Here is a 25,337-nt window from a genome sequence, read left to right as displayed (position 1 = left end):
CAGGTGTTTGTTGAGTAGCCTGCATACCTTGCCCCCACACTACGCTGAAATAGGTGTTGCGCTCTGAGAAGGGATTGCTTCGCATAGCTGCTTTAGCACTTCGCTAGGCCACCATGTGGCCCTTTCGAGGAGGAAACGCGAATAATGGTGCACAGGCTGCAGCCCCAGGACCAGAGGTACGCGACGCAGGTCTGCAGGCAAGTCGTCGACAGCGTCCAGCTTGACCGAGCTCGTGTGCTCGCCCTGCTCCTCGCAGCTGTTTCAAGACGTGCCGCAAGTACCGGGCACGTCACAATATGTGCCTCAGTCGCCACCTCCGACCCTAGCTTCCTCGACCGCGACGGCAGCGCCACCCGCGATCCCTGATGAGTACACGCTAGACGAGTCGATATGGAAGACCATCTGGCGCGATATCGTCACCATCGGGCGGAACCTGCGCTCAGTGCTCATACCTGTGAACTGGAAGTTCCACGGGCAGGCGCAGGCGCTGCGCAACTGGGACCTCTGGGGGCCGCTGGTGGGTGCTGGGGGTTCGTGACCTGGGTTCGTGGGCAGGGTCATGTGCTTGTCATGTGGCCTGCAAGCACTCCCCTTGCAGGATGCCTGGAGCAACGCCGCCACGCATTGATGGCTAAAGGTTGGCCCCGGCTCGAAAACAACTCCGTAGCTGACTCGCTGCTGCCGTGCACGCCTGTGCAGGTGTTCATGCTGGTGCTGGCTATTGTGCTATCACTCGGGGAGGCCAACGCGTCGGCCGTGTTTGCGGTGAGAGCACTGCGACGGCGACAGCTCTGGATCCAGCCGCGCTTCTCTGGCAGAGGCCAGCGCTAGGGTCTGCGCGGAATAGGCTAGGTTTCCGTGCAGGCAGTAGGCGGTAGCGAACGGGGCGGGTAGGCGGCAGGCGCCGCTCCGGGTGTTGCAAGGGCTGACGCGCCTCGCATCAGTGACCACCTGCCTTGACTTGTCCCTCGCCCCCATGTGCTGACCACCCCAGATGGTGTTTGCGGAGGTGGCACTTGGCGCCATCGTGCTGACCATCAACGTCATCCTGCTGGGTGGAGAGCTGGTGTTCTTCCAGGTGTGGGCGCCGGCACGCACAAACACATACACACATGTGTGTGTGCGCGCAGGGATGCGGTGGGATGTCCTAGGGCCGGACTGAACTTGTAACTACGCCACTGTGCGCTTGACTACCGTATGTCAGCCACACGACCTTGGCAGCCGCGCGCTTTACACCACTCCCGAGTAACACCCACCCCGGGGCCTGTGTTGTTTCATCTCACCAGGCGGTGTGCCTGCTGGGCTACTGCCTGTTCCCGCTGGTGGTGGCTGCTATCATCTGCGCCTCCATCGCAAACAAGGTCAGCAGGCAGGCTGTGGGGAGGCGGAGGATTGGGAAGGCAGCGGAGGCGGAACATCTGAGGAGTATTGTGGGCCGGGACTAGGACATCCTTGGGCCAGCAAAGGATTTGAGGAGCTAGGGCGGGGTTTGGAGAGGCGGAGAGGGAGGCAGGGGCCAGGGGGTTGTAGTGCACCTGCGTGTTGCTGTATGACGTAGGGGCGATTAACCTCCTGGGCAAGGCACCGGCGGCCAGGTCTGCTTCAATTGTGACGTGCGGGCATCGTGAGAGGCACGGAAGGACAGGGGAGCTTGTCGGCATACGCGCGCTCAGCAGACGGCACAACTGTTTCCGCGCCCGCGCTTAAGTGCATCTGCTGGAAACCATGTCGTAGCCCTGACACCCCGGCCATTGCCCCTTGCTGTGTCCACACCTGCAGTGGATCCGCTGCCTTGTGACGCTGGGCTGCTTGGCTTGGGCCTCGGTGGCCACCATCCCCTTCATCGGCAACGCCGTGCCCCGAGGGTGAGGCGCGCGAGCGCTCGGCGGCGGCCTCGTGGACCGTAGAGCAGCTTCCAAGCCCACGTGGCTTTTGTGCATGCAGCTGCGCCCTGTCTGCCTTTTGTCCCCCTTGGCCACGGCTTGCTTACAACGGCTGCCGGCCTGCTTACCCCTTTTCCTCTGCTGCTGCTGCTGGCACACACAGGCGCAAGATGCTGGCGGTGTACCCGGTGATGCTCATGTACGTGTCCCTGGCGTGGCTGGCCATGGTGAAGACCTAACTCGCTGGCAGCGGCCGGGAGGATGTGGATCGGGAGGGGGACTGGGAGCCAGACGAGGATGAGGAGCAGGGAGGCTTGCAAGCAAGGAAGCAGAGCGGGCATGAGCCTCCGAACTGGTCGGAGCGGGGGACAATGCGTGCGAGCGAGGAGGCTTGGCTGGCGAGGCGTGACGAGCCAGACGACACAAATATGTGCGGCGGGAAGCTCTTCTTTCCGGGGTATTCGGCGAGCTAGCGATGCTGCCGTACATGACGGGCCTCGCGCCGTCACGGGCTTCTGCCTCTTAGTTAGATAGACGCTTGGTGCTCAGGGGTTGTTACACGTGCTCGCGTCCGCGGCCGGCCCGAGGCTCAGCGTGTGCTGCTCCATGCGCCACATGAGAAGGCTGTTGACGGGCCGCTGCGGCGGCTTGGCATGGCTGGTGGTAGTGGCAGCGGCGGCGGCGGCGGCCCCCTCCTCCACGTCGCTGCCGCTGTCGGCGTTGCCTGGCCCGCCGTACCTCCGGTGCCCTGCGCGGGGTGGGATAGGAGATGGAGAGGCGGGTGGACCCATGGATTTACGACCAAAGACAGGAGGTAGTGCGGTGTGGGTGAGCGCACGACCGCCGTTTGAGTGCGGTGATGCGGAACTGATGGGCCTCGGTTTTAGTGGGGATGACTGTCTGGCATATCAAGCAAGCATTGGCTGACTGGGTGGCCGTGGGCTGACTACTGTGACTAGTGTGCAGACAGAAGAAGCACAAACAGCCAACGCTTTGAGTGGGTGCGGTAGCTCTGACACGCATGCCCGTCGGGAAGCATGCAAGGAATGCTACCGGTATCTTCATGCAGCCCGGACATGACCAAGTACGTTGTGTCCACGCTCACCGGAGGCGGTGGCCAGCAGGCCCAGTGTGGGGTGGAAGCCCACGCCGTTGACAGTGTCCGCCGCCACCTGCCGCCGGTCCACAAGCTGGCCCGAGGACAGGTCGTACACCTGTCGTACAGCGGCGGGCGCAGCGCGGCGTCCATGCGTGGCAGGAGGTATAGCAATGGGATGCGTACTGGTTGCGTGCTTCACAGAGCTTGCAAACACAAGGCCCGCCCAGCGAGCCCGCCAGCGAAATGACCCCCGCGGCGCCCCTTGCGACAATCCTGCCACACGCACCCACCCACCCACCCAGCCACCCACCAGCACGGCGCCGTCGCAGCCGCCCGTGAGCAGGTGCCGCCCCGCCGGCTCGATGTCGAACTGCACGCGCTGGTTGGTGTGGGCCGTGGGCCGCTCCATGCTGTACAGCGCGGCGTAGGTGTGGCGCACGTCCCAGCACAGCATGTGCGGGTCCTGCCGCGCGCCCGTGTACAGGTAGTTGCCGTCCGCGGAGAACAGCAGCTGCGGAGGTGTGGAGGTGCGGAGGAGGGTGGAAAAGAGGAGGTGTGTGTGGAGGAGGGGGAAGGATTGAGGGAGGGAGAGGGAGAGGGAGAGGGAGGGAGGAAATTGTGTGGGGAGGGAGAGGCTGAGGGCGGGAGGGCAAGGGGGGGGGGCAAGCGAGGAGGAAGCAAGCAGGTACAGCAGCCAGCTGAGCGGGACGGGGGCGGCGCGTGCACACACAAATGTGCCATCATTTCCGCCAATCGGTGCCCTCCTCCCGCGGCAAGTATGGTAGCAAGTGGGCACGCCGCGCACCTGCGTCAGGCCGCCCTTGGTCCCCGACAGCAGCAGCAGCAGCTCGTAGGTCCGGCCGTCGTACACCCCCAGCCCGCCCGTGTAGGTGCCGGCCGCAAAAACGTCGCCCGCGGGGCTCCACGCCATGCACGACACGATGCCTGCACGGCACAGTGCAGGGCGAGCGGCGTCCGAAAGGGGGCGTTCACCAGCGTGCAGTGTCGGGAGTAGCGTGTGAACGGAAGGGCGCAATGCTTCGGGGGACGGACGGAGGGCGGGCTGGAAACGGGCATGGTTGTGTCAAGGACGCTGGCTGGAGCTCCCGCTCCGTTTGCTGGTCGTGCCGTGCAAGAGTGCCCCCTCCTCAGCCTCTCAAGCACCACCGCACCCGTTATGCTCTCGGGGTTCTTGCGCTTGTGCGTCACGATACGTTTGTAGTCTCGCCCCGGGCGCGTGACGTCGAACACGTAGATGCTGCAACACAGGAACACGGAATGGAGGTGTCGGCAGACTGGCAGGGGCGGAGCCCTGAAAGGCACGCGATGTACGATATGATGCACGCCTGGTAGACCTACACAACACGCACCCGTCCTTGCCCACATGTGATCGCAACAATCCCCTCGGCCCCGGTCAGCAGGGAACTACAGCCATGAGCCCGCACCCGCGCCTCCGCGCCCCTACCTCCGGTTGTATCCGCCCAGCAGCCTGCCCCCATCGGGGCTGAACGCCATGGAGTAGGCGGCGGTGGGCTCGTCGGCGTCGTTGTAGCCGCGGTAGGTGGCCCGAGGCTCGCCGCTGCATGCGTCCCACAGCTGCGGGGAATAATGGCGGGCAGGCGGCACGATTTACGATTCCGAGTGATGCAGCGGGGGGGGGGAGCGGGAGGTTGGCACTGGGGAAGGTAGTGACCGCAGTCACGTGTCTGCAGCTGTGTTCTCCCATTAACGCCACACGTTTCCCGTGTTCGGCCCGTGCCGCACCTGGATAGGGTGGCCGCGGGCGGTGGAGGCCAGGCAGCACGACACCGGGTCCAGTGCGCTCATGCGCGAGTACCTGTGCAGGGGCGGCCGCGAGTGGCGTGACGGGGGTGGGGTGCGTGCGGCGGTGCTGATAGGAGCAGCGGACAAGCGGACGGCCGCGCAAAGGAATCGTGCATGTGTGGATTTATCGTGTCGCCCCACCAGCAGTAGTCGTACACGGTCTCCCCGGCGTGCATGCGCAGTGCCGGGGCCAGGTTGTCCGGCCCCGCGCCCCCGGCTGCTGAGCAGGAGGAGCCGGAGGTGCTGGCCCCAGCCGCCGCCTCTGCCGCCTCTGCCTGCTCCTCGGGCGGCAAGGTGTCGGGGTGTTGGAGCACGGCTGCTGTGGCGACATCCTGAGGTAGGTCGTACAGTCGCAACCTGCGACACGGCGCACAACGCCCGATTGTCGTGATCATGGGGTACAGCAGGCAGGAAGAAGACTGCGGGGCAGCAGCGACTGCGGGCTGCGGAAGTTGGGGCATCACTAACCGCGGCGCACAAGCGCATGGCAACCGGTTGCGCTATCGCGACCTGTCGCCAGGGGCCTGGCCCGTGTCAGCATTAGCACGTGCGTGTGTGCCCCAGCTCGTGCAGCCGCGCACCAGTTGTCGTCGCTGGCTGTGAGCAGGCACGCCCCGTCCGGCGACCACTTCAGACCCTTGAGGAAGTTGGTGTTGGGGCAGGCGGCGGAGCTGCCTGCAGCGCGCCAGGACAGCAGGGCGCGCGTGCGTGCGTGCGGGTATGGGCCTCAGGGGAGGAGGCCAGGTATGTTGATGTGTGCAGGTTGCGTGTGTTGTTGCAGAGGCAGGGAGTCGCACTCGCACCACAGGCGGTGTCCATGCCGGCAAGAGGCCGGCGGCTAGCTACTGCCGCTGAATGGGGAACGCTCCGACAGCCTCCGCGCTACTGCCTGTCTTTCCCTTGCGCGCGCTTCACATGCGCAGTAATGCGTCTGCCCATACACTCACTCGCATACTCCTGCGTTGCCCGGTATAGGGGCTGGGGCTGGCAGGGGAATACGAAGGCCGTGTACCAACCCGCCGCGGTGTGCTGTCCTTCAGCGGGCACCTCCACTTGCTCGCCCGACAGCACCCCCGCGTCTACAGGTTCCCCCCTTTCTAAATACTGCTCTTCCGCCTCCATTGTAGCCGGAAAGCTGCGAATCGGGCTGCACGGCACTAACGTCCAGCGGCAGGCGCCAAGTTCCTCCAGGTGAGTATATATTCAAAGTTTTCATACATCAAAGCCTCCAGCAAGGCCTTATGATAAATTAAGCAGCGCTGTCCTGAGAGGAGCAAAATTTGCATGCAGACCAACATGCAGACTGCAGAGCGTTTTGGATTGTGCAAGAGAGTGAGGAAGTGTTGTGAAATAAGACATAACAAAAACAGATTCAAGTGAACATAGGCTATTGTGTGCTGCATTTGTAGAACCTGCAACATTCATTCGCGAACTTGCACTGCGCACCTCCAAAGTCATCCGTCAAACTAGGACGAAGTCTTTGGGGGCTTCTGCCCCTTCACTGTGGCAGAAATGTCTCAGGGCGGGAGCATCGTGTCTCCATCTGTCTTTGCCGGGCTCCGCCTTGACAGCACGAGCCCCTTGAGCATCCAGGAGGCTATCGATCAGCTCGATCAATACCAGAACCAGGTAAGCAGGGGGTGGTCCGGCCAGCGTGTTTGTGTCGAGCTAGCAACTATGCACACACACACACCCCGACTCCGGCGCGGGACAGGTTCGCATCAACCTCTTCCGCCTACTCCACCGCCTAGCCAACCAGCCTGGCGAGGCGCTCGATGAAGCTCTGGGGCAGCTGGCGGCGCAGCCGGACAAAATTATCCAGGAGAGCCCCGAGGCGAGCATCCTGCCGCACATCGCAACCTACCGGTATGTGTGCAGGCTCTCTCACCTCAACAGGAGTTGTGGGCCTTGCAACGGTTGGGAGATCGCAAACGTCTTCCTGTACTTACCCGGTTGCTTCCGGATGGGCCTCCTGCTCAGCTCCCTTGCTTATGTCTGTCTCTACGCCGGCCAAGCCTGGTCTGGAGTCCCTCGTCGTTTTCCAACGTTGCTTTCCAAAATCATCCTTGGTGTGGCCCCCGCTGTCTTTGCCCTTCACCCCGCAGGGAGATCGTGTCCCGCATCAAGATCCTCACGGCGGAGGTGAGCCGCAAGCAGGCGGCGGAGGAGGTGCAGAAGCAGGTCGACGAGTTCGAAGAGCGGCTGGCGGCAGGTGCGCAAGCACGGCTTTGTTACAGGCAGCACTAGGCACCTAACCTTTGAGCACCGGCACCGGCACCACACCGGCACCGGCACCACACCGGCAACGAACCTCACCGCACCTGCACCTGCACCGCACCTCCCGACCGCACCTTGCAGGCGGCCTGTCGGACGCCGCCTACTGCTGTGTGCAGCTGGGCAAGACCGCCGCCGATGCCGAGGAGGAGCTGGCGGAGCGCGAGGCGCGGCAGCAGCAGCAGCAGCAGCAGCAGCAGCAGCAGCAGCAGCAGCAGCAGGCAGGAGGGGAGGGCGGCGGGGCAGGGGCAGGCGAGGAAGCGGAGGATGGCTCCGAGGCGCCTCCGCGTGTCACGGTGGAGAGCGTGGCTCTGCTGCAGGAGACGGCGGAGCGGTGCGGCGCCAAGCTCAGAGAGGTGCGGCGCCTCGGAGCGTGTTGTGCTAGGCTGCTGGAGGTACTAGGCTAAGAGCAAGAGCCTGACCCTTACGCGCTCTGGCGGGGAACGGGGCTGCAGTGGGCGTGGGTTGGAGGGGACGGGTTGAGCTGCCTGCCTTAGCCCCGGTGGACTTGCAGCGGGCGGTGGAGCGGGGAGCGGCTGCCGCGTTGCGCCAGGATGACTCGGCATTGTGGCTGATGCCGGCTTCCCTGCCGTGGTTCCTTCCCTCTTGGCTCAGGTGTTGGACGCCTGCTGTGAGGAGGTGGTGGTGGTGGAGTCCAGCGCTCCCGGCGGCAGTGGTGGTGTGGTGACGGTGCGCTCGGCCCTGCACGGCGGCGCCACCCGTGTGCCCGACCTGTTCGCGGCACTGCAGGTGAGCCGCCGGGGGTTCCGGGGTTGCGGGGTTGGGGTGTAGGGTAATGGCGGGGAGTGACAACTGGCGAGATGGTGAACTGAGCGCGCATTGCCCTTCCTGCCCCTCCTGCCCTTCCTGCCCTTCCTGCCTCCTCGGCACGACTGGCCTTGAGCTAGACTGATGCTGAGCCTGTCCTGTCCTGTCCTGTTCCGCCGCATGACAGGTGCTGGGGCTGCAGGAAACCTACCTGCGCCGTATCACAGGTGGGCGGGTTGGGGCGGCGGGCGGGCGCAGGCGTGGCCGCCCCGTTAACAGCGCTCGCGGCGAATACCGCCTATGTCTGTTCGGCAGTGGCAACTGTGGCGCTAGCGCTCGCTTTTCACCGCACTGCCGGGGGCGCGACGGCACCCGCGGCCGGCTATGCTCTGCAAAACAAGGCCAAGTGGCCCCTATCGCTTGGGGCGCCCCCTTCCAAACACACACGCGCTCCCGCGTGCTTCCTTCCCTTATACGCCCTCTAACACACATGCAACGGTGTGCTGGCACCGCCCTCTCGGCCCGCGCAGACCGGCTGGTCTCGGGTGCGCTGCAGCCCGTGCTGGCCGCCGCACCCTGCCTCGTCACCGTCACAAGCCCGCCGCAGCCCGGCGGCGCCGCCATCCTCACCTGGGCGCCCGCGCCGCCGGGGGCGGCGCCGCCGCCGCGGGGCGGCAGCGCCGGCGGCGCGGGCCCCGGCGGGCCGGTTGACGCGGAGCACTGCTGCCAGCACCTGCTGCGGCTGCTGGCCACTGGGCTGCTGGAGTTTGATGAGGGGCTCATGGAGGTAGGAGGCGGCGTCGCGCGCGGTGCCGTAGGTATTGCAGCATAGAGCCGAGTTCACTGTGCCCCGCCGCCACCGAGTCCCCGTCATGCCTACGTACGGCGTTACGCCGCTGCTGCATACGGCTCACACCTGCTACTTACCAGTCTTTATCAGGTACCGTACCGACAAACCCCTTGCCGGCCCCGGCGCCCCACGCGGCACCTCCAAACAACCCATCAGGTATTCGGCGTGCCCTTCTGGCGCGCCGCCGCCGACTGCTACATCTCAGCCGTGGCGCGGCCCTTCATCGCCGCCAACGCGGAGGACGTGGACGGCTGCGAGGCGGTGGCGGCGGCGGCGGCGGACCTGGAGGCGTTCGCGGAGAGCCTCAGCTTCGCCAGCGGCGAGGGTGAGCGTGGGGTGGTGGTAGGGACCGGGGTCTCGGGCCTCGGGCCTCGTGCGCCGTTGTGGCAAGGAGTGGAGCGGTGGCACATGTTGTGCTGCCTTCTGTTCGCCCGGAACCCATCCTTCGTCCCTATCTTATGGTTTAGTTCGTGTCCTTGTCACTTGTGTTAAGGCAGCCCCGTTCCTGCTTCTGTCCGCCTCCTTTCAGAGCCCTACCTGGCGCCGGCGGTGGAGTCGCTTGCCCGCCACGCGCTGTCCAGCCGCCAGGAGAAGTACCTGGAGCAGGCGCGACGGCTGCTGGTGGGAGACCTGCCCACAGCAGCCGGCAGCCAGGCCAGCAGCGGCGGCGCGGCGGCAGCCGCGGCGGCGGCAACGGCGGCGGGTGCTGCTGGCAGCGCGGATGCGCACCCGCAGCACCCTCAGCACCAAGAGGCGTCGGCAGGCGGCGCGGCGGCGGGCGGCGCGAGCTGGGAGACGGTGACGGCGGGCGCGCCGCTGGTGGTGGACCAGGAGTACTACAGCCGGCTGGCGGCGGGGGAGCTGCAGGTGGGGCCGGGCGGTGGCGCGTGAGGCGGAGGCGTTGCGAGGCGAGGCGAGGCGGGGGAGCCGGGCCGGCGCCGCGGTGCGCGAGCGCGCTGTTGCAGCGATGCGGTGCGAGTAACAGTGACAGTGACAGTGACACGAGCGCGGGCGGGTCAACGCGAGCGGAGGAGAGCGCGCATGCGCGCGCGCGCGGGAGCGCAGGGGGAAGCTGGGCGGCGCGGCAACTGTATGAGGGGCTGGCTTCGGGCGCACAGACGCGAGACCTGTAACACTATTGGGGACCAGGACTTTCAACGCCCCGCTGCCCACTCTGCTGCCGCCGGCGCCGATGACCAGCCAGCTGCCTCCTCACCAGGCCCCAGCAGCGACACTGGGGGGAGGGGGTCGGGGACGGAGAGCAAATGACCTTGTGAACAGCAGCCCGTCGGGACCGGCACGGAACATGGCGGCGGCGGCTGCGGCGGCTGCGGCGCAATGCAGCTTCTGCTCCGCATATGACGCGTGCAGCCCATCAACGACGCCACCTGCCTCCAGCACACACGCCCTCCCGCTCCATCTCCCCCCCCGCTACACGTCTCTGTACCAATCCTTGCAACCCCCCCCCCCCACACACACACACACACACATGCTGCTACTCACTCCACTCCTCCATCTCGCAACCTGCGACACGCGCCCTTCCCCACCCACACCGCACCCGGCGCCGCCCTCCCCCCCAGGACTGGGAGCTGGCCGACCCGCCCTGCGGCTGCGACACCTCGGGCCCGCTGCTGCCCGGCACCGGCTGCTACCTGGTCACACGCCGCGCGGTGGCGGTGGTGGCGCTCATCACCGGGCTGCTGGACGACGCGTGCGCGGGTAGGGCTGTGTGTGTGTGTGTGTGTGTGTGTGTGTGTGTGTGTGTGTGTGTGTAAAAGAAAACAACAAAACGAAGCCCGCCCAGACGGCGCGACGGAGTTACTTACGGATACCTACCGATACCGAGCGTCTTGTAGCCGCGTCGACCCCGGTAGTCATACTTACCCGCAAAAAGCCTGGAACCGCCCCTCGGGCGATCGACGAACGACCTGACCCCGAGTGGCACCCATATGTAGTGTATGCGCCGCGCCCTGGGCGCGCTACAACGGTGACCCAGCACGCCTAATGCCCGGATTCCCGCCCGCTGTTCGTAATCGAGCTCACCTACGGGTGATAGAGGAATTGCAGGCACAGGGCGGCAGCAAGAAAGTGTCACGAGCAGGGAAAATGGCGACAGCGATGTTAAGGGCGGCGTGCAGCAAGCAAGCTAGAACACGCATCCCAGTCCCGGCCCACTAATGATTGCGGGAAAAGAGAGCGAGGCTGTGGTCGTCGAGAAACTTATAAGGAGTCATCGGCTGCATGGGGTCAAGTCGGCGGGCGTCGGTTGTGGAGCACTAGAAGGCAGCGAACCCCCCGTGTGTGTGTGTGTGTGTGTGTGTGTGTGTGTGTGTGTGTGTGTGTGTGTGTGTGTGTGTGAGGGGGGAGGTTAGCCATGCATGCGAACGTTAAGCATTCATTGAGTGAATCGATCAGTCTGGGGTGGGGGGCAGGGAAAGGGGTGGGGGAAGGGGCATGGGTTTCAGGCATGATTATGGAGTGGGGGGTGCCGGCCTCCTTTCAGTTACCACACAGCTCATGCGCCGCTGTTGCCACTGCGTGCGGACTGTCCTTCCATTTTGCGCACGGCTATCGTACCCAGCCTGCTCAGGCCTGCTTCTGCGTGATCCCGGTGCTCCTCCCGCTCCTGGCTCTGGCCCTGCTCCTGGCCCTGGCCCTGCACCGCCTGCAGGCAGCCGGGCTGTGTGCCGCTCCCTGCGCGGCGCTGTCAGCAGCATTGCGCTGCTGGCGCGCACCCTGCCGCCGCTGGTGTACGGCAGCGGCGGCCCGGGCGGCGGCGGCGGCGGTGGCGAGTCCCTGGGCTCCGTGCCGCAGCTGGGCATGCTAGCAGCCAACGACCTGCAGGTACTGAGATGTGTGTGTGTGTGTGTGTGTGTGTGTGTGTGTGTATGTGTGTATGTATGTGTGTGTGTGTTTGCGGAGCGTGTGTGCGCACGTGCGTGCGCACCTTACCCCAGCAACAGTCCGTGACGCTGCCCTGCCCCCTTCCCCGCCCCTCGCACCCCCGGCCCACGCAGCACCTCGCCAACAGCCTGTTGCTGCTGAGTCAGGCGTACGGCGACGCACTGGAGGCGGCGGGCGGCGAGCCGGCGGCGCCGGGGCTGGTGGAGGAGGCTCTGGCGCTGAGGGCGGCGGCGCGGGGCATCATGCGCGATGTGGTGGGTGATGAGGGGCAGCACCTCAGCCTCTGTCGCTTCTGCCTGTGCTCCGCTAGTTAAGCTTGGTCTGATGTGGTTTAGTTTGGCTGGTATCTGCACCCCACATCCACCCCGATCGTATCTAATTGCACCGTGCTCTCATACCCCTGGGTCTCAAATGACTTGGGTTTGGCATCGACTACCCTTCGGCCCTCCCGGTTCGGTTTAGTTTGGGCTGGTAGTCAAAATCTCCCCCTTGCCTCCCCCCCAACGCTTGATGTTCCCCAAGATAGTCTACCGTCTACCACTTCCTTCATGAATCATAAATGTATTCCCTCCCGCCCCAGCTGAAGCACCAGCAGTCCGCCATGGACGACTTGCTGTGTGGCCTGGACCGACTGAGGGGCGTGGGCACCTCGGACGCCAAGGTGTGTATGGGCGGAGGGGGTGCGGTTTCTACGCGTGTCCGTGCCTGTCCAACACGTCTGCGCACCGCAGGCTCAGACGTGCATCTCTGCCCAACCGTGTGCCTGCCTGTCCGACACCTCGCCGTACGTCTCCCGGTGTCCTTATTCATGTGCACCCACCTACCCCTATTGCTGTTCCCCCAAAGTTGCCCACCGTCTACCATTTCCTTAGCTAATCATGATTGTAACCCCGCTACCTCATGCGGCTGCGGCCCGCGGCGGCCTGAGCAGGTGGGCATGCGGCACCGGCGAGTGGTGCAGCAGCTGTTGCACAGCCTGGGCCGGCTGGGGCGGCTGGCCTGCGACACGCTTACGCCCGAGGACTGCGTGGGCGCGGCGGCAGCGGTGCTCAACCACGTGTGCGGGCAGCTGGTGGCGGCGGTGCTGGCCAAGGGGTGAGAGCCGGGAGGGAAGGAGGGAGGGGCAGGAGGGAGGGATCGGGCGTGTGGTTTCCGAGACAGAGGAAGTGCGGTTAGGAAATCACAAGCGGAGAGGATCGACACTGCGCATGCGAGTGTGCAGCTAGTACGGTATGTGTTCGTGCCCCCTGTGTTAATGTCACTTGTGTGTGTATGTGTGTGCGTGTGTCTTCATGTGTGTATGTGTGTTTGTGTGTTTGTGCCCGCAGGGACCTGGGCCACGACGAGTGCGGCGAGCTGGCGGCCCTGTTGGAGCCGCTGGCTGACGGCGGACTGGACGCGTGGCTGGCGGCGGCGAGGGCGGCGGGAGGCGCCGAGGGCGGCGAAGGAGGCGGCGCGCAGCTGTCCGGCATACCCCTGTCGGTGGTGAGAGCGTGCTGGGGGGGTGGGTGGGGGGCGTTGTGTGAAGGGAACAGGAGCCGCAGGCGGGGTGTGTATGTATGGACGTGTGCTGTGTTGCAGGATAGGGCTCGGCTCTTGTGACCCAACAACTGTGGTCCAACAACTGTGGCCCGGGCCCTGATCTAGGCCTTCCAACCCGCAAGAGTCGCACCTCCCCACACCTCCCGACACCGCCCCACCCGGCCAGGTCTCCGCCGCCGCAACGGCGCGCTGCCACCAGCTGCGTAAGCTGCGGTGCCTGCTGCGCGTGCTGGGTTCAGACACGCTGTCTGCCATCGCGTCCGACTGGGATCGCGGCTACCTGTCGGCATTGGCAGCTCCGGAGCTGGAGGCGCTGCTGCTGGCCATCAGCGAGGACAGCCCCAACAGGCGCGCGCTGCTGGCGAAGCTGCAGGCAGCTGCGTAATGGCGCGGCGTGAGGAGGGCGGGAGGGGCGGGGCGGGGGGGGGTCGTTTGGGTGGATGGGGGAGGCGGACTGGAGGAGTGGGGGCCAGCCAGGCGGGGGACAGGCCTTTGGGGGGTGGCGCGTGCGCCGTTGGAAAAGGTGTGTGTCAAGTGTGGAGGGTGGTTGACGGCGCCGAGGTAGGGCAGTACCCAATTAGTTGATTTCTTTAGATTTTGGGTCGATGTGTACCAGGTGGAGGACGTGCGAATGGAGGGGAGGGGAGCCTGGCGGCGCCACACCAGCCCAATAAAATGCACGCATCGGCCTGGGTGGCCTGGGGTTCTGGAAGGCCCGATGCAGGCCCCTTACGCACTGCGGCGCGAATAGCATTCCTCAAATACAGGAATTTAAATACCGTCAAATACATACTAGTTTCCCTGCCCGGCGACAAGCTTACATTGACTTCGCACAATCGCAGAAGTCAGAGACTGCGGTAGATTCCTTCAAGAGCAACAGTATGGCTTTCCCATTTGGACGACGCCGTAAACATGTTCCTGTGACCTGGCAGCAGCGAGCGGCTGCGGTGGTGCTTACAATCCTAACAGTGATACAGACGCCGCTGTTCTCCTACAAGATTACCTACTCGGATGACAGCGTCCGAACCCGAACCTGGTCCTTGCCAGAGATCGTGGCTGTGGGCCTGCTGCGCACGAACGCTGAGTCGTATGCTTGGTACGCGCGCGCGGCGCTCATGCCCGGCATCTTCACGCGGACGGCCCTGCTGCAACTGGACGCGTGTGTCATCCAGCCCAGCGACGCCTGCAATTGGTCCGCTCTGAAGGACTTTGACGCCATGTGGGCCCTGGCCGACTATAGTGACCAGGTGCGGGAGGGGGGCCAGACGAGGGGGGTGCCGCGTGGGGTTGCCGGGGCTGAGGGCAGCGTACAGCGTGCCGTGTCAGGCCGCTCGTGGACCGTTCTTGGCCTGGCCGGTTGCGTCAAGCCTTTGGTATTTCATGCGTGTGGGCACCGGCTACGCGCCTGCGAGGACCTAGGTATGGGGCGTGTGCGGTACATGGTGAAGTAACGTAACACCGGGACATTTGTAACCCCTGGGTGGCGGCTCACGGTGGCGGCTACAGGCCGACAGGCCGCGCATGTCATAGGGCCTGCAGCGTCCGAACACGACTGACTGCGCCCCTTACATGCTTGCACTGTTCGAGGAAGGACAGGGAGTGCCACACGGGTGGGCGGCGGACGCATGCAAACGGCACCCATACTCGTTGGCCCCACCGAGGGAAAGACGGCGCACGCCACGCCCTGCACATGCTAGGCCACCCCACACAGACGTCCGCATACGACCATGCCCCACCCGCCGCTCGGCCGCCCCAGCACCGCCGCAGCACTGCACCGGCAACCATCCATTTCGCGTGGTCCCGCCGACCCGCCGCTCTTGCGCCCCCTGCTATCTCCCACTCCGCCCCGCCTGACACGTCGGCCACCTTTCGCCACCTTCCGCCGCCTTCCGCAGGTGCCGGTGTTCGTGGAGCAGCTGGGCGAGTACCGGCAGTACATGCAGGCATTCGCGGCAATGGGTGAGTGACCTCGCGGGTTGGAGTTCTGGCAGGGCCTAGCACGACGGTGTCTGCGGGGCGGTCCTCACCGGCTCGCTTCGTCAATGTGTGGCTAGGTGCATTACCATGGTAGTGACAGATGGTGGGATGGCCGATACGCACTGCGCCAAAGGGCGATATGCCCGGGCGCCGTCAACAGGGTTTGAATGACACCACCCCGTGATGGCGTGTCCAGCTTGACCCCACCCGAGCGAAGGCACCAGACCTGGCGTTGCCCGGCGCTCACCGCGTCACCTCTGCTCGCTCCCTCGCACTCTGTATCGTGACACGACACGGGGTTTACTTGTGTACTTGCGGAGTGCCTCTATCTCGTGACACCCGACCTTGTTCTCGTCACGTGGGCCCCAGCCTGCCTATCTTTATGGGCACCGACCCGCCCCCCTCCCAACCCCTCCCCTCCCCGCAGCCACGGTCTTCTCCTTCTCCAGCATCTTCAAGGACGGCATCATGGGCCTCTTTCTGGGCTACGGCGGCGTGATGTTCCTGGCCAGCAGGTCGGGCTGCGACGTCAACGGCGGCACCGTCATGTGCGTGGTAGCGGTGCTGACGGCCTACGTCATGTTCTCCAAGGCGGGAGAGGAGGAGCCGGCGGAGGCGGCGCCGGCGGCTGCGACAGCGGCTGTGGGTGCGGGGTCGGCTGTGCCGCTGATCACGCCCGCGAAGGAGGTGAAGAAGACCAAGTAGTTGTGCGGGGTTGCCGGCGGTGCGCGGTGATGTAGGTGTTTAGGGGCGCTGGCGGGTGGTTGCGGGTGTGCACCGGCGGTGCTAACACGTGCACCGCCCAGACACCCAGCGGAAGGCGTAGCAGGGCTTGCCACTGGGGCTGCTGAGGCCGCGCTTCGGGAGTTCACTGTTCCGCAGAGAGTACCTTGAGCGCGTGCATGGGACGGGTGGTGCACGGGTGGTGGGTGGGCAGATGGCAGGGGCATGCTGGATGCAGGACCGAATGACAAACCCGTTTTGTGACTGGAACTCGTGATCATACCAGATCCTGTATATGGATTCAAGTGACTGCTAATAAAGAGCTCGCTGTAAGCTTGTGTCGGAACAGCCCTCGGAACAGCGACCGATTGCACTGGGCACTGTCACATTGTTTACCAGTGTAGTATTGAAAACCTTGATTAACACACACACATACCCTGTCAGCTAGCCAATTACGTAGCGTGAGCGCGAGACGGTCGCGACCATCTGCTTGTAAACCTGAGTGTAAACTGCGCTTGAAGGATGTCCTTCTTCTTCAGTCGGAGTCGGAAGACTCGAAAGCCCGTGCAACCGGTGCAGAGGCTCTGCGGCCTGTGTTTTGCGATGTTCGTCCTGTTCCAGACGCCACTCTTCACCATGCCGGTGGAGAAGGAGGGCGGTCGCGTTGCCGACGTGCCCATGTCGGCCGCCGAGGTGGCGGCAATCGGTGTGTTGGCATACAGCCCTGACTACGCACAGGCGACGCAGCTGGCGCTCGTGCCAGGTGGGGCGTGGGCAGGATGGGTTTGGGTTGCCGGGATGCTGCCCAAGGTTGTTGGAGCCACGCAGCGGCGTACCATGTGGTGCTGACATACTATCCGCCCGAGCAAACGCCCATGCTGCTCTTCTGATCAGTCAGGTGTCCAGCGCACAACCGCAACCGAAACCGCAGCCCCCCCGCGAATCCTCCTCACGCCCTTGCTCACGCCCGTGTCCGCCCCCTCCCCACCCCACACACACACGCCAACGCTTTTGCACACGCCCCCCCCTCAAACACGCACGCGCCAATACACACGCTGCAGGCGCCTGGTGGAAGCTGGCGTGCCGGCAGCTGTTCGCCTGCCTGGGCCTGACCAGCAAGGCCTGCTCGCTGGGCCGGCTCACGGACGGCAACGCGCTCCTGGCCTCCTGTGACTACAGGTGGGGTGCCGTACGGTTGTGCAGCGGCATGTGGCTGGGCATCCATATGCCGTACCGTAGGAGGGGGCAGCTTTTGACCATTCCGACCCTGAGCGCCCGCCACCGCCGCCGCCACCGCCTCCGGCCTCCCCAGTCCCCAGCCTTGACCCCTCCAAACACGCAACACGCCCGTGGGCCCGTGCCCCGGCCGCCCGCGCAGGCCCATGATTGAGCCCTACCGCGCCGCGGCCGGCAAGGCCGCGGGCACGCTGGCTATCGCCAGCGGCATGCTGGTGGTGTGCGCGCTGGTGATGCCGGTGGTGCCGGACCTGTATGTGGCACTTGTGGGGCTCGGACTCTTCGTGTTTACGATCTTCCAGACCGCGTGCTCGCCGCTTCCCACCACAGCCTTTATGGGGCTGTTGTGCGTAACAGCGGTGCTGGGACCGGCGCCGGGCGGAGGCCCGCGGCGCGGCGACGGCGCCGCTGGTGCGGCGGGCGCACAGGCGCCGGCGTCGGCGCCGGCGGGGAAGTCGTTTGGGCCCACTGTGGCGGGTCCTGTGGCGGGTAGCGGCGGCGCCAAGGCCGGCGGCGGCACGCCGGGCAAAGGAGCCAAGGCGTCGCCCAAGAAGAGGAAGTAGGCCGGCTGTGAACTGCTCGCTGCGTGTGAGGCGTGAAGTGGTGAGGTGGTGAGGTGTGAGGTGTGAGGTGATGAGGTGATGAGGTGATGAGCATGACGGGGATGGGTTGGAGGTGGTTGACGTGCGGTGAAAAACGGAGGCGGGCGGGATACCGATATAGCGGGTGCAGCCTTGGGCTTGAGGAATGATAAGACTGGGTGTGATGGCACGGTGTGATGGGGTGATGAGGGTGACTGGGACGGGCGACTGGGGTAGGTCGCATTTGTGTAGCAGGTGCTGCGGGAGCTATTGAGTGTTGTACGTACAAGAAGATGTGTGTCCTGACGTCTTCTTGTATATGGACCAGCAACGGCTCGTGTTTGTACGCGCGTGTCACCTAGTGAATCTGCTGAATCCGACTATTACCCTCGAGCTCTGCAGTGAGTAGGTGAGCTCTACAGCCCATCCCCTGCCGGGTTCACACGTCACTCCCATGACAACCACACCTGGTGGAATCTGTAACACTGGCTGCAACGTTTACCGGTATTGTGTGTGGGTATCCCATATCACCGCCGTGCTGGCAGGGTCCGACCGCTACAGCTTGCGGCCTTGCGCTCAGCTCCCCGGTGGACCGTGCCGGTAGCCCCAGTTGGCGTGCCGTCGGGACATGTCCGTCGACGAGCGGGGGCCGCTTTGGCGGCTAATCGCCCCCATACGCCCCGCTAACGGTGCTAAGTGGTCACAACGCATAGGGCAAAGGCGGTCCCGTGTGGCCGCTCCGTGCGTGTGGGGCGAGGCGCCTGGTTGATGGGGGGGTTTGTAGATACCAGCCCAAACTAAACCAAACCCAATGCAATAGAGCGAGGACGAGAGCGTGGTCGATGCTTGACAACGGAGTGGCACGCGACGATGGTCACCATTCCCGATATGCACCGAGGGGGACTCTAGGCAGGGGGGGGGTAGAAAGCTCAATTTCTTACCCCATGCTCAAAATTACAGAGCTTAAGGAGAGCATTATGCACGTGCTTTTAGTTTTTCAAGGGGGTGTCTGGTGAGGAAGTTCTGGGCCGCCAAAGTTGGGGGGTCGGTCCTCGTCCTGGGGGGTCCGTCGGGTTTCGGGCGCCCATCCTGGCGGATTTCGGGAAGCGCCCCACAAGCAGAACTAGGGGCCAAACGCAGCATTGCGAGGCTCATATGTGTACGTTATGACGTAGTAAGCACAAACCAAGCGTGGGAGGGCTAAGTTGCGCGTCCGGACGTGGACATGTCGGGACATGTCTCCACATTCAACACATGCGCACTGACACAGCTGGGCTCTGAAGCGCTGATGCGCATGAGTTCACGTCTAACAAGGCTGCCGATGCACATTGTCCAACCGTCACGAGGCAAAGAGTTGAGCGCGGGGTGGTCTGGGTCGAGGGGATTTCCATGGATAGGATCCCGCCCGTGACCGAAGTCTCAAGAACAGGACCGCTGATGGCACGGAGTGGTAGTGCTCGTCAAGAGGAGTCGATTGACACTACTTTGGTATTAAATGGAGGGGTTTTAACCCCTGAACAACAAGGTTTTGTCCGTCGGGGGGTCGGTCGTCCCCTCAAGGGGGGTCCCGGGGGATTTCGGGGCATGGGGTCTGGCACTTTGTTTCCTACCCCCCCCCCCCCCCCTGCTCTAGGGCCCCGTGAACCCCGAGGAGGAGATGACAAGGGGTGTCACCTTTGAACAGCTGGAAAATGGGCTGAGCCCCGCAGCATCAGGTAGGGAGGATTGATTGCCAATCAGTAGACGGACGATGGCCCAACGTCAACCCTTTGGGGCTTTGGGGCTACCATAGCCGTGGCGTGCACACACGCCGCACGCCATCAACGCGTGCCGTCCCTTGCCACTCACTCCCTAGCCTCCGCTTGAACCTCTAGCACAACCGCTCGGTGGCCTGGGCCCGCAGCAATGACACGTAGGCGGCGCCGCAGAGGCAGCTGCCGAGCTGCGCAGCTGCAGCGAATGCCACGGGTAATTGGCTTGGACTGCTCACAGTGCACACACGCTGAGCTCAGCGTGTGTGACCAAGTGCCCAGATGACTTGCTTGCGCCCGGGGCGGGGAGTCAGGAAAGGAGTGGAGTACCGGTCTCACCCCTGACAAGTGAGAAGCACTGAACCCGACTGAAGCTACACTGCGGTAACGGAATTCGGACAACGTGAAGACACGACTAGAAGAGGCTGCGTTACAACATGTGCCCTGCCATTCCTCCAGTGACGCCAACTGACCCCAAATCACACGCAGAAAGCGGTTGCGTTGACTTGCCGTTCGCATCCTCACCAGAACGCGTCCTTGAACACTGCAGCGGGATAGCCGGCACTGCCTCTCGCCCACACACACGCAAAAGCCCGGCCCACAAACGAGCGAATACCGGTACGTCTCCCACGCCCTCTCCGACCTTCTCCTAGTTGCATGCACGCAATCGGCATATGTGCTAACGGGGACCAGGGCCGCCGGGGGGTCAATTGACCGCCCGCGCAGCCGCAGCCCGCACCCATATATGCTTGTGGCGACTGGCGCATCCAAATTGACAGTTTTGAGGAAGACATGTGATGCGACGGTGTGACGTAAAGCCAATCAGTCAAAGATGGTAAGAGCCCGACGCGCATCAGACTGCACATGAGCCACTGCGCGCCGTTGATGGTAATTGCCTTAGTCCCGCCCATGGCTAAATTATCTGTGGAACCGAATCCCTGCCGGCCCCCTCTCGCGCTCTCAATTTGCCACGCGTACAGCACCGCGCCACAGCGCGTTCAGAGACAACAAAACATCAGACGTTGCTCTTCCGCCTCTGGGGCCGTTCCCCCCAAATCATGATCACTGCACGCAGGTTTGAGGCAAAGAATTAGCGGGGGGAGTGCGGTCCGCCCCTCACCTCAGACACGCACACACGCACACACTCGCGTCGCCTGCCGTAGCTCGCCTCAGCGCCACTGATCCAATATGTGGACGCTATGTCCTCCAAATAACATGCATATCCCTTGCCGCAGCATTCCTCCAGAGCAACCGTGCATCCTATCATCGTCGCAGCTAAGTTAATATCTGCAAGCCCCCGTGTTTTGCCGCTTGCCATTCGCTCGTACCATCAAAGCGCCACCAAATTACAGCATCATCACAGAAACTCGAGGAAAAATGTCTGCACCGCGGCGGAATATCTGCATATTGCATGCACTCGAAGGCGCGGCGTCTGAGGGTCACAACGGGGAAAACACGACGCGACACACAGCAACACGGACATCCGCCGCGCAGCTGCCATGCACAAACGCCGGAAACACTTGGAAAACTTTCCGGCGCGCAGCGGCGGGCATGACAGGCCCCACACAGAGTGAAAAGAAAGGCGGCCACTTCTTGCGTACACACACAGCGGCTTGGAGGAAGGCATTGCTGAGGTGGCGGGAGGGGCGGCAGCTCTGACTGCACTGAAGCCCCGCACTGAAAACGAGGCGTCTCATCCCGAGCGCCCCTCCCGCCACGCTGCCATGCCCCCTCCTGTCTTCCCGCCTTGCAAATCAACACCGAGCAAAGAATTTGTCGCTGACAAACTGAATTCGTCGTCTCCATACATCGGTCTCCTGGGGGTAAATCGGCAGGCGCTCCGCCGTGAAAATTGAGCGCCGCCTAAAAAACACTTCTGGACAGCTCGAGTCGCAGCGGCATTCTCCATCGTGCTCTGGGCATTCAGCCCGGCACTTCCCACATGTAGGCACACGCAGCCCTTGGCCTGATCAGCAGGGCGCGGCCAATTGCGGCACATCCCTCGAGAGCGCCGGCTCAACACGAAACTCCTTGTTGTACACCCGTACACCCAACACGTCGTTGTTGTTAACGATGTTCGTAGAGCTCGTTGCGCACCAACAAAAGAAAACATCTCTCATATTCTCGCCCCCACCAACCACCAGACGGCGGTACGGCATCTGGGGCCGCGTCCAGCGTTTCACCGTGTCTAGGCGTGGACGCATGTGTGGGTGTAAGGGAGATTCTGGACCAAAACAATGCAGCACCCCGGCGCCCACTTCCTGCAATACTTCTCCCGGTGCAAAACCATCATCGCTGTACCGCGCTCGTGCCAGCAGGCCCAGCCAGTCCTGTGTGTGAGCCTACTGGCCTCCCCTTCAAGTCGCCCCTGAGGCGCACCCTCGAAAACAGCCGTAAAAGGGCCTGGCAGTGTCCGCCCCCAGCCTTCCGCATGCGCGGACTAATGTGTGTCCCGGAAAAAAACTTGACGAAGCTGAGAGGACGCGCAGCCCCCGGGTCCGCGCGCCCTCCCTCCTAACCGTATAGTCGTCGTCGGCAATATTATCTACAAAATCACACAGTTTGGAAAAAAGACAGGCGTGCGAAAAGAGGCAGCCACGCGCGCGCCCGACAAGCTGTGGCGTGGTCTTGCGCGGGCGCGCGCGTTGCCTACAATTGGCGTCCGAAGGGAGTCGCTGCCGCCGCTCCCAGGTTGTGTGTGAATCCGTGTATATGCGTGCACTGACGAGCCATGCTATATGCCTGCAGACGTCTCTCAAATCCGGAACGCCGCGGCCATCGCCGCGGGGCCTACGGGCTCGGCGAGCAGCGACTCGGGCAGGTTAAGCTGCGCACCGGCGCCGGCACCGCCGGCCTGCGCGCCCGCCGCCGCCGCCGCCTGCACCGCCGCAAACAGGCCGTTGGCGTTCGCCTGCTGACGCGCGGCCTCCTCCTCGGCGGCGGCGGGCAGGCCCGACGACGTGGCGCTGGGGCTGCGCGGGCCGGGCGCCGCGGCATGCGACGGCAGGCCGCCGGCGAAGGGCGGGCCCGCAAAGGCCGCATCGCCCATGAAGGCCTTGTGCGGCGGCTGCGGGCCGCCGGCGAAGTGGCTGTAGCCATGCTGCTGCTGCTGCTGCTGCTGCTGCGGCGGCGGCTGCATGAGCTCCAGCGAGCTGCGCTGCGTGCCGCCGCTGCTGGGGCCGCTCGAGTGCATGCCGGCGCCGCCGAACTGGTGCTGCTGCTGCTGCTGCATGGCGTGCTGCTGCTGTTGGTGGTGGTGGTGCATCGAGTGGTGCGCGCCCAGCCCCAGGCCCAGCCCCAGGCCCAGGTCGACCTCGCTGCTGCGGTAGCTCTCAAAGCTACTGCGGCTGGCCTCCTGGCTGTAATAGCTGGCAGCGGCAGTAGCAGCTGCCGAGAATGCGGCGCCCGCCGCGGCAGCGCCACCGGGACCGCCCAGCGGGCCGTCGCCCGGCGGCGAGCCAGAGGGCGAGCCGTGAGGGGAGCCCGGGCCGCCAGGGACGGCGGCGGCGTCGCCGTTGCGCGAGCCGGGCGGGCCGACGGGGCCGCCGACAGCCGACATCATGCCAGTGGCGGAGGAGCGCACCGAGCCCGGCAGCGAGGGCTGCTGGCCCATGTGCTGTTGGTGCTGCTGGTGTTGGTGCTGCTGATGCGCATGCATAGCCGCCATGGCCGCCTCCATGCCCGAACCCATGGGGCTCAGCGGGCGGGCGCCCTGCATGTATTGCGGCGGCATGTGCGGGCCGCCGTGGCCTGCCGCGGCCTGCTGCTGCTGCAGCATGGCCAGCGCAGCCTGCATGGCGGCGGGGCTGGGGCCGCCCTGTTGTTGCTGCTGCTGGTGGTGCTGCTGCTGCATGAGCAGGTGCCCAAGCAGCGCGTGCGCTTGCGCCTGCGCCGCCTGGTGGTTGGCCGCCGCGGCCTGCTGCTGCTGGTGTTGCTGCTGCTGCTGCGCCATCGCCGCGGCAGCCGCCGCAGCAGCGGCAGCCTGCTGCTGGTGTTGCTGCTGCTGTTGCATGATCAGCAGCGCCGTGGCGGCCTGCTGCGCCGCGCTGTTTGACAGCACCTGCTGCACCGCCTGCTGCACCACCGCGTCAATCAGTGCCGCGCCGTTGCCCGCGGCGCCGCTGCCCAGGCCGCCGTGGCCGGAGCCGCCGCCGTGCGGCATTCCCGACCCGGCCCCTGCACCAGCACCCGCCATGCGGAGGTTGGCCATCATGGCGTTCAGGAATGAGTCGGGCGAGGCGGCCGCGGCTGCCGCCATCTGCTGCGCCTGCAGCTGCGGCGCCAGAGCTGCCAAGCCGGGAGTGCTGGCCAGCACCGCCTGTAGCTGCTGTAGCGCCTGCGCCGCGACAAAAAGGGACAGCGGTTACTACAGGCACAGTACAATTGGCAGAGCAGCCATGGTCGGAGAATAGCCCGGAAAAGAGCTCATGCTGCCTTAGTTATGCCATACCGCAGAGACCTTCCTCAGTCGCTCACCTGCAGCTGCTGCAGCTCTACCGCCAGCCCGCGCGATGCGTTGCGCTGCAGCGCCGCCGCCGCCTTCTTGACTTGCTGTTGTTGCTGCTGCTGCACACGCAGCGCCTCCACCAGGGCCTCGTTGCCGGACGACGCGGCCGCATTGGAGCCGCCCCCACCCGCCTTGTTGGCGGAGCGCAGGCCACTGGCGGGCTCCGGGCGGCGGAAGGGGTCCAGGTCCACGTCCACCCCCGCCGCGATGTCGGCGGGCAGCAGCTTGACGTTGGAGACGCGCAGCTCCTCCAGCGTGTGCGCGAAGAAGCACACCTTCCGCTTGCACCCAATGCCGTCGTTGCACAGCTGCGTGCGATACCTGCGGTTGATCGCCATTGCACGTGTTATCACAGTATGGGTTTAATGCAGCCACGCGCATACGCGATCGCTAGCCGCTTCAAGGAGCCGGCGGCGGGTCAACAAACACGCGCCAAACAGTGCCAATGCGCCTGATCACCCGTGCTGGCCATTCAATTACCTGCTTGGGTGCATCCAGTACTCGAACACGTTGTGCGCGTATGGGCACGCGTCTCCGCGTTGGCACTGCGAGGGCATCCGAACGAAAGTCAACAACTTAATCAAGCCGCCCAGCATTGACGCCCCGATAGCCGCCACCGAATACGCGATGAGTTGCCATATATCAATGCACACTAGGGAAGCCGCTCGGCGCGGGTCTGGGGCTGACGTGGAGTGACGGACTGTCTTTTCGGCGCGTTCGCTTGAAGGCCTTCGCCTCACCTTCTTCATATCCGGGCACGCGACGCCAGTGTAGGTGAACACGCGAGGGTCCCGGCGCTTAGCCTTCTCGCCAGGGTGCGCGAACGGACATACTGTCCAGTCGTGCACATATCGCTTGGAGCATGGCAGCACCTGCAGCAAGGACATTGCATATATTTATTGAGCCAAACATAAAGGCCAGTGGCGGGCGACAACCCGAGAACGCGGCTTGCACGCGTGGCACTTTGGTGGGAGACTTTGCTGCTGCTGCCAGACGGCACCCTCCCCTTTCTAATAAAATTCTTGCCTTGAAGCAAAACATGCGGAATTCATCCGTCTTGTATAGCGGCGAGTCTTCAGCTTGCTGAGCCTCCTGGCCGGCTCCCTTCAAGGCGAAAAGGCACGTCAGCAGGCGGGAGCTTCAGTGACAGGAAAGCTGGCGCCGCCAAGGCCCTTATGTGCTATACACCTCAGCCTATTGACACACGTGATGGCGAGGGGCTGGTCGCGCGCCTGTTCTTGCAAGTATTCACCTTCGGGTCGGAGCTCGGTGCTGAGGGCGGCTCGGAAGGCAACATCGCAACCACAGGTGACATAATCATATGCTAAATATATCGTGTTTATAGTTTAAAGAAATGGCGCCGTTGTGTCGCATAAGTGTTTGTTGAGACCCCGGCCGATCTGGGCCCCATCCGGGCA

The 25,337-nt window shown here is 64.3% G+C and overlaps 6 protein-coding genes across 6 annotated transcripts; 4 read left to right on the top strand and 2 right to left on the bottom strand.

The window, feature by feature from the left end:
- Positions 1 to 21: 21 nt before the first annotated feature.
- On the top strand, positions 22 to 2,921 carry CHLRE_07g326400v5 (uncharacterized protein). The gene is made up of 7 exons (XM_043064097.1): positions 22 to 176; positions 257 to 517; positions 700 to 765; positions 995 to 1,078; positions 1,287 to 1,361; positions 1,780 to 1,865; positions 2,047 to 2,921. Exons 1-7 carry the CDS (start codon positions 114 to 116, stop codon positions 2,120 to 2,122), a joined length of 711 nt encoding a protein of 236 aa, XP_042922665.1. The 5' UTR covers positions 22 to 113; the 3' UTR covers positions 2,123 to 2,921.
- A 2-nt stretch (positions 2,922 to 2,923) lies between these two features.
- CHLRE_07g326350v5 (uncharacterized protein) lies at positions 2,924 to 6,075 on the bottom strand. Its single transcript, XM_043064096.1, has 9 exons — positions 5,754 to 6,075; positions 5,388 to 5,481; positions 4,948 to 5,163; positions 4,747 to 4,819; positions 4,448 to 4,578; positions 4,155 to 4,240; positions 3,788 to 3,927; positions 3,293 to 3,493; positions 2,924 to 3,097 (listed from the first exon to the last, which is right to left on the bottom strand). The coding sequence occupies exons 1-9, from the start codon at positions 5,926 to 5,928 to the stop codon at positions 2,945 to 2,947; spliced, it is 1,269 nt and encodes a 422-aa protein (XP_042922664.1). The 5' UTR covers positions 5,929 to 6,075; the 3' UTR covers positions 2,924 to 2,944.
- Positions 6,076 to 6,175: 100 nt separating this feature from the next.
- Positions 6,176 to 13,871, top strand: CHLRE_07g326300v5 (uncharacterized protein). Its single transcript, XM_043064095.1, has 16 exons — positions 6,176 to 6,435; positions 6,521 to 6,672; positions 6,912 to 7,018; positions 7,165 to 7,436; positions 7,696 to 7,830; positions 8,036 to 8,075; positions 8,379 to 8,635; positions 8,855 to 9,023; positions 9,228 to 9,565; positions 10,279 to 10,417; positions 11,370 to 11,542; positions 11,716 to 11,856; positions 12,183 to 12,263; positions 12,534 to 12,697; positions 12,931 to 13,087; positions 13,311 to 13,871. The coding sequence occupies exons 1-16, from the start codon at positions 6,319 to 6,321 to the stop codon at positions 13,527 to 13,529; spliced, it is 2,661 nt and encodes an 886-aa protein (XP_042922663.1). The 5' UTR covers positions 6,176 to 6,318; the 3' UTR covers positions 13,530 to 13,871.
- Positions 13,872 to 13,924: 53 nt separating this feature from the next.
- Positions 13,925 to 16,189, top strand: CHLRE_07g326250v5 (uncharacterized protein). Its single transcript, XM_001690428.2, has 3 exons — positions 13,925 to 14,391; positions 15,040 to 15,103; positions 15,549 to 16,189. Exons 1-3 carry the CDS (start codon positions 14,026 to 14,028, stop codon positions 15,824 to 15,826), a joined length of 708 nt encoding a protein of 235 aa, XP_001690480.2. The 5' UTR covers positions 13,925 to 14,025; the 3' UTR covers positions 15,827 to 16,189.
- Positions 16,190 to 16,255: 66 nt separating this feature from the next.
- On the top strand, positions 16,256 to 18,156 carry CHLRE_07g326200v5 (uncharacterized protein). The gene is made up of 3 exons (XM_001690429.2): positions 16,256 to 16,607; positions 16,906 to 17,023; positions 17,223 to 18,156. The coding sequence occupies exons 1-3, from the start codon at positions 16,448 to 16,450 to the stop codon at positions 17,641 to 17,643; spliced, it is 699 nt and encodes a 232-aa protein (XP_001690481.2). The 5' UTR covers positions 16,256 to 16,447; the 3' UTR covers positions 17,644 to 18,156.
- A 1,674-nt stretch (positions 18,157 to 19,830) lies between these two features.
- Positions 19,831 to 25,265, bottom strand: CHLRE_07g326150v5 (uncharacterized protein). The gene is made up of 6 exons (XM_001690611.2): positions 25,172 to 25,265; positions 24,946 to 25,023; positions 24,660 to 24,791; positions 24,400 to 24,464; positions 23,889 to 24,240; positions 19,831 to 23,748 (listed from the first exon to the last, which is right to left on the bottom strand). Exons 1-6 carry the CDS (start codon positions 25,214 to 25,216, stop codon positions 22,168 to 22,170), a joined length of 2,253 nt encoding a protein of 750 aa, XP_001690663.2. The 5' UTR covers positions 25,217 to 25,265; the 3' UTR covers positions 19,831 to 22,167.
- Between the last annotated feature and the right edge of the window lie 72 nt (positions 25,266 to 25,337).

Source organism: Chlamydomonas reinhardtii, chromosome 7 (genome assembly GCF_000002595.2).
Source record: "Chlamydomonas reinhardtii strain CC-503 cw92 mt+ chromosome 7, whole genome shotgun sequence".
Lineage (NCBI taxonomy): Eukaryota > Viridiplantae > Chlorophyta > Chlorophyceae > Chlamydomonadales > Chlamydomonadaceae > Chlamydomonas > Chlamydomonas reinhardtii.
This window is presented reverse-complemented; position numbering and strand designations above follow the sequence as displayed.